The sequence below is a fragment of the Hemibagrus wyckioides genome, linkage group LG01 (genome assembly GCF_019097595.1).
Source record: "Hemibagrus wyckioides isolate EC202008001 linkage group LG01, SWU_Hwy_1.0, whole genome shotgun sequence".
NCBI lineage: Eukaryota > Metazoa > Chordata > Actinopteri > Siluriformes > Bagridae > Hemibagrus > Hemibagrus wyckioides.
In genome coordinates this window covers 15947550-15960455 of record NC_080710.1, presented here as the reverse complement: position 1 = coordinate 15960455, position 12906 = coordinate 15947550, and the positions used below count along the sequence as shown (strand labels likewise).

The 12906-nt window shown below is 40.3% G+C and overlaps 1 protein-coding gene across 3 annotated transcripts in view; it reads left to right on the top strand.

Annotated features, from left to right (window-relative positions):
* dpyda.1 (dihydropyrimidine dehydrogenase a, tandem duplicate 1) overlaps nt 1–12906 on the top strand; it is a 126840-nt gene that overhangs the window by 78529 nt on the left and 35405 nt on the right. For all 3 annotated transcript variants that reach the window (XM_058402963.1, XM_058402872.1, XM_058403054.1), the window contains 2 exons: nt 1664–1732; nt 5947–6030. In XM_058402963.1, the coding sequence (XP_058258946.1) occupies nt 1664–1732; nt 5947–6030 (153 nt within the window). The remainder of the gene's footprint in view (nt 1–1663; nt 1733–5946; nt 6031–12906) is intronic.

Genomic DNA, 12906 nt, shown 5'->3' with positions numbered 1-12906 from the left:
ACTCATACACATAACCAAGGCTTTTTCATTCCACAGCCTACCTTCAAACCTTGTCTAAACTGCAGCTTCAGCCCTTGCAGGTCAGAGCTTATGGACAAATTGCTGTGATTGTCATCATCAATGCTTCAAATTTTCCACCCATTACGAGGGGAATGGCTGCTGCATGGCGTGAAGGAGGGGCGAAAACGCTCTGAAACGTTCTTATATGCTGGCCGAGTGACAGGCTCGAGGTGACTGATCTCCATGGAGACGGTTTGTTACAGTGTGCCGTGCGTTCAGAGGCAAGAGCTCGGCACAGGGTTATTGAGCTGATAACAAGGTAATCCCGCTCCTCTCACAGCCTCCACACTTCCTGCTGCCTTTAACTCGCTCTGCCTGTCTGACGGCACTTTTAGCCCCGATTGTCTTTAATAAACCGGAAAAAAGGATGCCTCGCTGCCATTTCAAGGACCTCTTTCCCATAATGTGAAGTTAAAGTGGTCAAAGGTCAGGCTTAAATCAAAACAGAATACAGTGTGCCTGCCTGGCACCCAAAATGAAACTCCCTCGTAATCTCCGTCATCTCCAGCAACACTTCTGTATCTCCCTGCTTTCCGGGGCTTTACATTAATATTACCAAAGACTATTTGAGGGTGTATCAAATATCGCTTATATGTCAAGGTTGTTTGGTAAATCTGAGCAGTAAATGTCAGGCTGCTTAACTTTATTTGCCCTCGAAAACTTGGCAATATTTTCTGCACTTGTGTAGGTGGGCTATACTTAGTTCCTAACTGTGCAGTGCTTTTGGGGGAGCCTAATGCCCCAGAGATTTATATCTAGCGGAAATTTGTCCTAGGGGAGAGCAAATCCTCAGAGTTTAATATCCTCCTCTGAAATCTGTTTTCTCTCTCTTGGTATCCATGGTTATATCTTTTGTTAGTGCCACACTTTCTGTCCTTCTGGCATCTTCTCCTCATCACCGCTAAGCCACGGTCATTTGATGACAACAGATTTGAGATCTAATTAAATAATAGTGTACGAGACTTGCAGCAGATTTACAGCTATTACATAGCTATTGGAACACAGCTATGTATTATTTAACACTGAAAACAAACACAAACAGTGACTGCAGTGTGCTGAAATACAGCATCTTCGTTTTGCCAAGAGGATGGTGTCCTGTAGATGAGACATACAGCATGAATTATGTGTTATTTGAGTGTTTGTAAAGTATGTGAAAGCTTTTGTTTTTTTCCAGCTGTGATTACTTAAACCTGGGAAGCAATATTAAGAAGCTGGTCCCCCACCACATGTTTTTATGTTTGGCGTAAAAGTGTGTCAGGGGAAAGAGAAATGAAAATGGCACAGGCTAATCCAGCCATAGCATAGAGGCTCTTAGCTAATACCCTCTCTATGATGTTTTTATTGTTTTAATAATGCCAGCATGCCTGTAGATTTGTCCTGATAGCAAATCTTGTAAATTATAAATATTGATTTTGTGACTTTGAGGAAATAGAAGGACAACTGAGTGGCCTGTTTTAGCCTTAGTTTAAAATGTGTTGAAACAAACCAAGTGGAATAAATGTGGAGCAAGTCTGCAATGATAAAATGAAACTACAATTTGTAAGACTGTCTATGTCGCTCTAATCTCTCTCTCTCTCTCTCTCTCTCTCTCTATCTGCCATAGATTATCATTTCCAGCATAATGTGCAGCTACAACAAAGCTGATTGGACTGAGCTTGCCAAAATGGCAGAGGTGAGTCTTTGTTATGATAATTTACCAATGCACACAGTTGTGAAATTATACCCCCTTCCTTGCTGATAATTTGCCTCTTTTGATAACACTGCCTGCATAACCATTGCTTGGGAAGAGAGGAGAAAAGTGTGATGTACCACACCTTTCCAAACTGCAAAAGCAACATTCACGGTTATTGCATAAACACCCCAAATATTGAATCAGTGGCAATTAATCTTGGATCTGAAGCATGCTACATTTAGGCAAATGTTTATAAGACCCAACTGGTTTGTCGCTGCCAAGAGGCTGAGACAGATGCCAGAGAAGGAGGGAGGTGCTGAAGGAGGAGAGAGAGGAAGAAAGCTGGGCAAGGAAGCAGGGCATCTTTAGGCCAGGCTTCTTCCGGCTCTTCCATCTGTGAGCAGGAGCTCTACAGCCTCTGTCCTTTCCTGATGTCAGTCATGTGAACCCCAGCAGAGCTACTGTGAACACACACATGTACAATGGAGCACACACACACACACACACACAAGTAAACCTGGAGCTGATATTTTGAATGGAAATAGATCGAGGCAGTTCAGTGGCCTCTGGAATTAATCAGTGTTGACTTACATATCTCTGGTGCTTAATTGTGCACAGAAAATGTCAGAAAGTAAACAGGCCCACGTGTCAATGTGTTAATTCTGGTATTGATTTCATTGACGCTCTCGCTCTCTGTTGGACCTCATTAAACCAGACCTGTCAAGCTCATCCACCCCCATCCCCCCTTCCACTCTGGAAAGATGGACATCTGGTTAGTGCTATCTCCCTCCTGCTCTACCCCTCTCTGTATTGCTGTCAGGTTCCTTTTGCATATCGGACATTCATAAACCAGGCAGTCCACTCATCTAAGCTTGTGTGAGTTCATTGTATGAGTTCAGTGTAGCCAGGAGGGGACACTGTCTACTTCCTATGTGCTTCACCAAGCTTCCTATTCCATAACCTAGTCCTAGCCCTAATCCTAACCGAGCTCTCAATGTGTCTTAGAGACACAGGTTGAGTTCAGTCCTTTACCATCTTTCTAGCACTCCGGTATACAGCTAAGTGGAAAAGGAGCTTGGCAGTGCCACTTTATATAATAGGGGACGTGAGGGAAAAAAAAGGACGAAATATGTCTTTGGTGCCTTCTTTTTTGTTGCTTGTAGTGTGTCTTCTGAACTGAATTCATTGTTTTCATCACATCCATAGCAGACTGTTTAGTTACCTCTGCCGGCAAATATGAAATAAAAGCCCGGTTTCCATGGTAACTCCATTTTCAAGGAGATTCAACCATTAATTTTCACTTTGAAAATTCTGGAAGGGAACACTTAATACTGTGGCTTGCCCAAGGATACTACTTAAAAGTTTTTTGTTCTCCTTTTCCCCTTTTCTTTCCCTTCACCAACGTGTCAGAGTAAAGTAAATCATTTTCTACTTTCAACTGCCCCCCATTACTGCTCCCTCCACACAAATTTCTGCCTGATAGAGAAATATTGCATCATAACCATGAGCTAGAAGCTGTAATTCCTAGATGTCACACTCTCTCCATAACCTGTTCGTACTTTATTTTTATTTTAAAGTTGTGAACCAAAATAGGAATATGACATTTCGTCTGCCGCATGTGTCAAACAGTAATGCTGATATTCAACTGGTGCAGATCAAGTGAAACTTGTAACGGTCCAATTGCATAAAATTCCCAGATTAAAGGCATGATAAGCAGCCAACACGACAGAAAAGCAAACAGTTACCTCTTAATTCTTCAATCCATTAATATTTTGTTTAGAACTATAAATCTTACAGTTCGACTTGGTTATATTTTGTTTCCTGCTGCTGCTTCAGGTTACTACTTTTGACAAGATCCCTGGACTCTACACATCACACTCTACAAATCTTCACCCATCTTTAAACATTCTGTTTTGCTTGTCATTGTCTCTAGCCCTGTAGCTTGTCTCTCGTCTGATGAGCTGCCTTCAGCTAAATAATTTACATAAATGCATGTGATGAACCACAGCAGAAAATCTGTTACAGAAGCTGAACTGATTCATAGCTAGAAAACTAGTAAATATGGAGCAGTCTTCTTCTTTTCCCCCTAAATTACTGTGCCAGTTGATAACCCTAGACCTACTGTGTACAGGGTGCCTGTGAAAAGCCAGAACATGGTGAAAATGTGAGTTCAGAATAGTTGAAATGCTGTCACTCAAAATCTTACGTTACAGACTTGACTTTGATCGAGATTTGTCTTTCAGTCATATCCGACTTCCCTCCTGCTTGTTAGAACATACCTAGTATCTGGTATTACATATCTAGTATTCTCCATGTTGGAGTAAGTGTCTGTACATCCACTCCTGTTTGCTGTTGTGCCCCTGATACCCTCCGAGATCACACCAACCATCATGATCTAAAGTGTATGACAGGGATAGGTGATCCTGTCTTATCAAGTTGGGAGCTGATAGCGCATGTCAAAAGCAGTGTCAGCACAGATAAATAACCGCTGTAAGCCCATACCTCTTTTGTGGAGTGTATACTTTGGATTGCTCTCTTGCTTTAAACAACTGTGCACAAGAGAATAAACAAGTGATGGTGCTTTTGCCCAGATATGTCACTGCTGTTTGAGAGGTTTTACAATATTAGAACCAACATGAAATTCCCTGTTAAGTGTCATGATCACTCATTTTCAATACAATACAATTTAAAATACATCACAGTTTAATGAGCGAGTATAGAATACCAGTTTTGCATGCATGTTAGAGTTTCCCATTTAGTGCTTACATCCTGGATCTTAAAATGTTTATTGCAGGGTATTTATATCCTATGCTTATGTTTTAACAAGCATCTGTTCTCTCAACCTCTCTTTCATTTTCCTGATCTTTTAATGCAGAGTTTCTCCAAATATTAACTGCTGTTTTTGTCAAGAACTTATAGGCAGTTGGAAGTGGGGTATAGATCATAATCATAGAGGATGCCTGTACTAAAATGCGGGTGACAGTGGAGTGTTTAAATATGCGTGTGTGTCTGTGTGTGTGTCTGTGTGTGATTCTGTATCTGGATGGGATTAGGATAAGAGGTGTGGAGCTATGGCACTAAGCCTCTTGATCTTTTTATGCTCTTTGTATGCCCCTTCATCTCCTTTTCACTTTTTCTGTCTTTATCATTGTCTATTTCTGTGTTTCTATCTATCATGTTTTGTTCCCCCTAAGGAATGTTTACACGGATGAAGAATGGGAAGGACAGAACCCAAACTCGCCAGCCCAGCTCACCAGCTTTTCTCTGTATTGTTTTTCTACATTTTGAACACGTTTCCTCTGTCATTTTCTTTTAAGACGGCAATGACAACCAGTTTTCATGTGCTCGTCCCTCTTAAAGCTGCTTATTGTGATCAGCGATGATAGTCTGCTTAATTCATTGTGTGCATGGCCTTTTGTTGTGTAGGAAAGGGGGAATGGGAGGCAGCCACCTCCTGTCTCTTGCCCTGTCTATAAAGGGCTTAAAGGAAGCTGGGTGAAATTAAACATTATTGATAATTGGCTTTGGGATCACGGTGCATTGTGTCCATTTTGTACCTGCATTTGGCCCTAATTGACCATGAAATCTGGAGCCTAATCCAGGGCTGCCATGCTTCCTCCTCTTTCCAACTGACTATGATAAATGGCTTCATCCTGCCACTTGCTCCTCTGCACTTTGTAAGGCTAAAATACTTATTCTTCTTTTCTCCCTCTAATGGCTGTCAGTCTGCGGAAAATCATAAATCTACAGCCGGAATCACTCTGGCAGGTTTGTGGAGCTTTTGTAATTGTTTAAATCCCACATGTGATGTGGTTTAAAGCCCCCACGGATATGTAATTGCCTGTCAAACGCCTTTCCTGCTCAGCCACTTTCTATGCCCCACTCCACTAGTCTACATACAGAGCAGCATCTCCTGCGCATCCTTGTGGAACAGTTATCACTTGTCTGATCTATTTTAGTCCTAATGCTTCAGTCACTGTTTTGTATCTCTCATTGGAATACACCTCCTCTCGAGAAGAGGCTTTTTTGGATATGATTAATAAACTGAATCGCTAGAGTGTTGTTGTTTTTTTTTTTTAGTGGTTTGCATGATTCATATTACACTGATGAGACTTGCATATGGACTGAGATCAAAAGTTGCCACTGTTATATGAAAAACATGAATTCATTGACTATATTGCAGTAACGTTTGCATAAATATGACCCTTGAACAGGCTTCTGGAGCTGATGCCCTGGAGCTGAATTTATCCTGCCCTCATGGAATGGGAGAGAGGGGTATGGGACTCGCCTGCGGGCAGGTACGACCAACACACCTCACTTTGCACCTCATACATACTGAGACGCAAGCTGAAGAAGCTTACACTCTCTGACTAAGAACATGACTTGTCAGTTAGTGTGTGTGCTGAGAGACTACTAAGCTACTTGTGTATACACTACGCTTGAATATTTAAGCTTAACGAATCCAGCTGCTGAAAAAACATATGTACAAGCATATATAGCATAACTGAATGAGGTGAATGTCTCTACATTATTACATGGTGAATTAGTGAATATCATACCTGCCCTGGCCAGCTACTTTCCCCTTCTACAGAATTACCATATTTCATTAAATATACAAAGAAAGTATTTCTTATTGATGGAAACGGGAATATGTCGATCCTCAAGGATTTTGTAAAAAATTCTGAATATCAGTGTAATAATCAGTGTCACTCATTTAGTAAAGCAGTCACGGAGGAGGTGTAGTCATGCCTGAGGTAAATGAATCTCTATGGGCACTCCATTTCATGAAATGAAACTTTATTGTCTATGTTGTGAAAGTATGAAGAGGAGAGCAACCGCAAACACCTACTAATGGGTCTTTACTCCTGAGAAGGGTTTTGCATGAGGGTCTTAATGATGTACCTTTTCTATAACATTGCATTCAATTGAAGCATTAACAGAAATTAATAATCCATAAATGATTTCTTTAGTTGTTTGTAAATAGTTTTCCTTCAAACTCAAAATGCCATGCGCTAGGATTAATGTAGCGTTTATTCTTAGAAGATTAAGAACACCTTTTTTTTTTCTCTTTGCAATGACATTATGAATATTACACAGCGACAAAACATCACTGTTTATGAATTCAATTACATCCTTAGCTTCATTGTATGTTTGTCTTTGTACGTAGCTATTTATCTGTATATCTAGCTATATATCTGTATGAATATAAAAGTTTACACACCCCTGTTAAAATGGCAGGTTTTTGTGGTGTAAAAAAATAAACCAAGATAAATCATAACTTCTATCTAAAAATAGAACTTTTTCCCTCCCTCAGTGTGAAATTACAACATATAAAAATGAAGGAAAATGCAATCCATATTTAGGCAAAAGAACTTACGGTACCCTAGTTGCATAAATGTGCATACCACTAAACTAATACTTTGTTGAAGCAGCTTTTGAGTTTATTCCACCACTCAGTCTTTTTTGAGGTAAGAGTCTATCAGCACAAATGACTCTAGAGCCTTCAAATTGCAAGGGCATCTCCTGTGAACAGCCTGCTTCAGGTTGGACTCAGGTCTGGCTCTTCAAAAACATGAATCTTCTTTTGGTTAAGGCATTCCTTTGTTGATTTGTATATATGCTTTTTCATTGTCATTCCGAAAAGTAAAATACATTTTCATCTTCAGCTTCCTAGCAGACACCTGAAGATTGTGCACTAAACTCACATGGTATTTGTAGCTGTTCATGATTCCCTCCACCTTCATAAATGTCCCAATTCTGACAGCCCTGAAGCATGATGCTGCCACCACCATGCTGCACTTTCAGTTTGCTGTTCTTTTTTATGTGCTTTTTTTGCACCAAATACACCTTTTGGATTTATGGAATTCTTATATGCATAATATTATTATATACCTTTTGCAATTGGTCTTATCAGACCATAACACATTTTTCTACATGGTTTGGGGTGATTTAGTTGGATATTTTTTTTTTTTGTGAGAAAGGGCTTCTGTCTGTCCATCCTACCCCACAGCCCAGACATGTAAAAAATTTGAGAGATTGTTGTCACATGCAGAGAGTAATCAGTACTTGTCAGACATTCCTGCAGCTACTTTAATGTTGACGTAGGTCACTTGGCAGCCTCCCTGATACTTTTAAGTTTTTGTCTCGTCCTTTTATTAACTTTGGAGAGATGTCCTGTTCAAGGTGATGTCAGCATGTGAAGAAAATCCTATTGTGTGTATATATATATATATATATAATTTTATATAATGTTTGATATTGTTAAATATAATTTTTTGGTGGTTGGTGTAGTACAGTTTTTTCTCTTCTTTTCTTTTTTTTTATGAAGATGCAGTATCACATGCCATGTTTGGATTGCTTCTGCACAGTTATAAGACAGTAAATCTGAGTATTTGGTTATTGGTTTGTTTAAGCATAGAAAATTGTGCTTTCTGACTCTAGCCGCTTTTGACACAGCTTGTCACCAAGTCGGTAGTGGTCAAGGAAATGACATGAAACCCAATTCTGGCAGCAACAGAGATGTCAGATAGCTGAAACAAAAACAAAATCATTAAATGCAAAGCAGAAAAAGGATGAAAAAAGGATAAAAGGGCTGTTTGATGCACCAGAGTTGGCCTTTCCATCATGAGAAGCTTCCATCACACAGCCAGAGTTTTCTCACTGTTTGCATATTTCCTTACTAGAGTCTGTGTCAGACAAATACCGCAGATCTGCTGTTCACATCCTGTTGAATAACCAAACCATGCATCTCTCTTTCTTTCCCTGTCTCTCTCTCTCTCTCTCTGTATATATATATATATATATATATATGTACTGTATACAGAGAGAGAGAGAAAGACACCTTTTACATACCAACCATTCACCATCTATAAAAAAATGTTTAAACTTCATAGAAATCAAACATTTTTTATCTTAAGTCTTTTATTCACTGTACCGCTGTCGAATGAAATGTTTAGTTGAACTGAGTGTACATTTGTACAACTTTGTAATTATAGCTCTACAACCTTAGAAATGTGTCTTCAGTTTAGGTTGTTGTCTTCAGTTTATGTTGTTTTATGTATGGACAGTTTCCTAGATTCATAACAAAATGTGGATACAAAGCATAAGCTGTGGCTTAATGGATCTGCTCTGATAAGCAATGGGATTATTTAACCCTGATGGATAAAATAAACCTTTGGTGTAAGTAATGGTAGCATCTGAAAGACAAGCATACCTCATTTTATATTACAATTCCTTTAACTCCTGATTCAGCACAGGCTGATGATTGAAACACATGTATTTTTTTTTCTTGCTCCTCTGATTATGTGTTATACTACAGGAAATAAAACAGGTTTTCTATCCTAACAGAGATGGAGCTATTTTCCACTGCAGCGCTCGTAAATTTGAAGAGTTATATCCGTTTGCTGTAGATTTTCTGCTCTAAGACAAAAAGCTAATCAAAGCTGCCGGGCCGCAGGCAGGTAACCTCCATGTGAACTAAAGAGAGGCAATATCATTTAATCACACCGTTTGGCACTTCCTCTACTAGCTGGGGAAAAACATTATTTCTGACTACATCAAAAGAGAGGCAGAATTTGATTTTAATGGGATATTAATATGCAATTTCCCCCCAGTGACTGTGGTTAGCTTTCACACTATAATGTTCATTCTTTTCTCAGAGCTGTTTTAAAATCTAGCCACCATTAGAGATGATTTTTGTTTACTTATGATAAGCATAAACACATGAACTGATATTATCAGCTGGTTTCCTGATTGGTGTTTCAACACTCCACTCAGGAAACATTACACAGTCTTCGTGTTTGTTTGTTTCGTGTTTGTGTAGAAGCAGCAGAAGCCTCTAAGCATCACCCCGACAAGGCTTCCTGTTAGAAATGTAGCCGTTTGCATTATCAGTACATTTTTTGCATACTACTCAGTATGACCATGTGTTTTTTCTTCCTGCAGTTCCTTGCCCACTCATTTGACATAAGCACAGTTATTAAAATAGCAGGTTGAGGGGGCATGTAAAACACCTCAGCGTTTGTGACAGATTAAGATCTTCCAGGTGTGAGGAGTCTTTATTTCTTTGCTCTTGCTGAGGTTTGACTCAGCATCCATTGGGAGCTCATATTTTTCCCAGCCTTCAATACAGCTCCTCGAATTCACAAATTAAAAGCGGCACAGGCTCCCACAACTATTTTCAGCCCACCAAACAGGACCTGGTGGCACACCGCTTCCATCATCCCTCCTACGAGACTTGCCGGCTACTGGCTCTTAACGAGAGCACCCACCTGCCGTGACCTTGCATGGCAAAATTAAAATTTCAGGTGCAAAGCCACTATCCCTTCTATGTTCAAACCTCAGCTCCTCCTGTCTTTCTGCCTGAGGGTGCTAAAGACCCTCTCTCTGCTTGCTCTCTCTCTCTCTCTTTACTCTCCTTGTTCCCTCGCTCCGCTCACCCCCCGTTGTGCTGAAATGAATCCCACGCCGGGCTCCACCTGCCCTGCGGTGACAGCACGGGGGAGAGAGAAAATAAATAAAGAATTCTCCATGGAGACGCCGTGCCCCTCCTTTAATTTCATACTAGACCTCCCCTCCTCCATGCAGCCATTCCTCCTGAACAGTGCTGCCGGTGTGAGTATGCAATTCACTCAGCTCTTATTGCTGCTCACCAGTCGATTTTCTTTGCTGAATGCTCTTGAGTGGGACTGTAAGCTCTCCATGTCTGATCATGTGCCCACAAGGCACTCCGGCTTTTGACCATGTTCCTGATTTCGGGTTTTCTCCTGCTGCAGGTCTGCATCGCTCCCAGGCCATTAGTGGCAGGCTCTGCTAAATTTTCCCAGTCACTCTGCCAAAAAAGCAAGTCTGACGCACAGGTGTTGAGGCAGTCCAGCCATGCATGTAATTCTGTGTGTAGAGGACTGCATAGAGGACAGGGACACGATTCCTGGCCTAAAGACTCATACTCTCACCCCCATCTGGCCTGTAATAAGCTGTCACAGGCAGGCCTCAGAGGGAGCACATGCCCACTGTGAGAGCACAGTTCTTACAAGCAGCATCTGTTTGGTGGCTGGTGCCTGGCTGCAGGCCACGACCCCGTCTCTCTTGCTGGAACAGGCCTAATGCAATTTCCCCATGACCCCTCTGGGAGGAAGGCCAGCTTTGCTTTCGGTGCGGCTGTGTTCGTGTTGTCCTTCTTAAAGACTAACACCATTCTGCTCATAAAAAGTCATGCCCTCAGGATGCTAGACTAGAGTGCACCAGCACCAGATGCATGCTTGCCACACACCTTGCCATGCTGCTACAGCTATGTAAAATGTAGAAACACCTCAGTGTGCATTGACCACAGTTGTCAAAGATATATTCCTTGGACCAGAAGAGAATCCAAATGAACTTAGAATCTAGATTAAAATCACCCTGTGGACCATAATTAAACTGAAAGATCTGCTGCTGAAGAAAAATAGAGCAATAAACGTAGCTACTGACAAAAAAAATTGCCAGTGATAGGTAATCATTTACTAGCAAGCTAAATTTGTTTCTTTTTTTTTAAATGCTGTAGCCATATCTTTTTTTTCCAAAAGAACTAATTTAGAGGGTGAACAGCAATGGACTGAATACTTACACAATTTATTTTTATACCCACTCCTGATTAAGACCTTTTCAGATCCAGGTTATAACACTGCAAAAGGGGTAAATGTTCTATGGCAAATGAATACTTACATAGTGCACTACGTTATAGATATGTATATTTTTGATCATTTTATATATACAAACCAAATTTGGAATTTTATAATTAATTTCAGCTTTTGTAGGTGATACACAATATGTTCAAGTCATTTGTGCAGAGCTACTAAACTGATTTTTTGGTCCAATATCCTTCTAAACACATTTTGCAGTCTCTGTTTTTACACTAATATTATTTTGTTTCTACAGTTTTATTCATAAAGACTGAGATATCTACGGGTTTGTCAAGGAACAGAAGGCATTCTTTCCTATAACACTGTAGTAACATCTGGTTTTGTTGCCCAGAGTTCAAGATCTGCTGCATCAACCAATGAATCTCCCCAAGACACAAGCAGCGCGATTAACCATCTCTCAGGAGCCCAGATATTACAGCTCCTTCACTGGCAGATGGCTCGGAGCAGACTAGTTGAATTCAGCACTCCAACCTTGTTTATACCCTGTTTAAGTCTTGAATAAATCAAGACAAATTGCTATGGATGACACTTGCTGGAGACACAAGTGCATAAATCCAATATCTTCAGAAAAAAAAAACAACTATATATGAATTTTTATCTACAACAGAGTAACCTTTTCTGTCCTCCATCTAGAGCCTTTAGAATATGTATGGCATATCTTTAGGTGCAAATACCACCCCTCTGTCCATTTCACTGAAGGAGGACGCTCATCCACAAACACACAAATTCTGAATCTCTCAGGAGGAAATGGCACCGAATTACCTAACATGTCATAGAAACAGAAATGAAATTGTCTCAGGGACATGTAGGTTTCTTTAGGTACCCCATTCTGACAAATCAATCCTGCCTAATGGTTTTAAAAATCAAACATTAACCTTTCCTCTCTGCCGGAAACTGACCTCAACGTCCTTTTTGCACATAGACCTGGTAAATCATACAAGAAAGCAGAGCCCATTGCTCAAGGAGATGTCTGTTAATAGCTACTGGATTTGCCAGGGAAAAAGAAGGCTCTTTTCTCTACTTATACAAATGATAGAGCTTGCTGAAGGACATGTCAGAGAGAGAGATAGAGAAGTAGAGAGAGAGAGAGAGAGAGAGTTATGCATTGTGAATGAGAGTTCTGCTTGAAGTTTGCGTGAGTCCAATGTAGAGAAATAAAGATAGGAAGAAAGCAGTGAAGTCTGCATTATGTAACGAGTATAAGATAATGAAAGGAAAAGGTCAGCACAAACTCTAGGAAATCAAGTGACATTTTCAAGAAAAGTTATGCTAAAAATCTCAGCATGATCAGAACTTTTATCAGTACAGACCTAGTACAGGTCTATCAGAGGTTCGGTGTACAAGGCTGGCATATAATACGTTATTCTGAAGAAAAATGTCAAAGATTTGTGTTCTTACTCCTTATCTTACATATTGACTAATGACACATCTTAGTTATGTCACTGTACCTTACTCTTTATACAGTTGTCAGTTGTCAGATTTCATAACTAGACC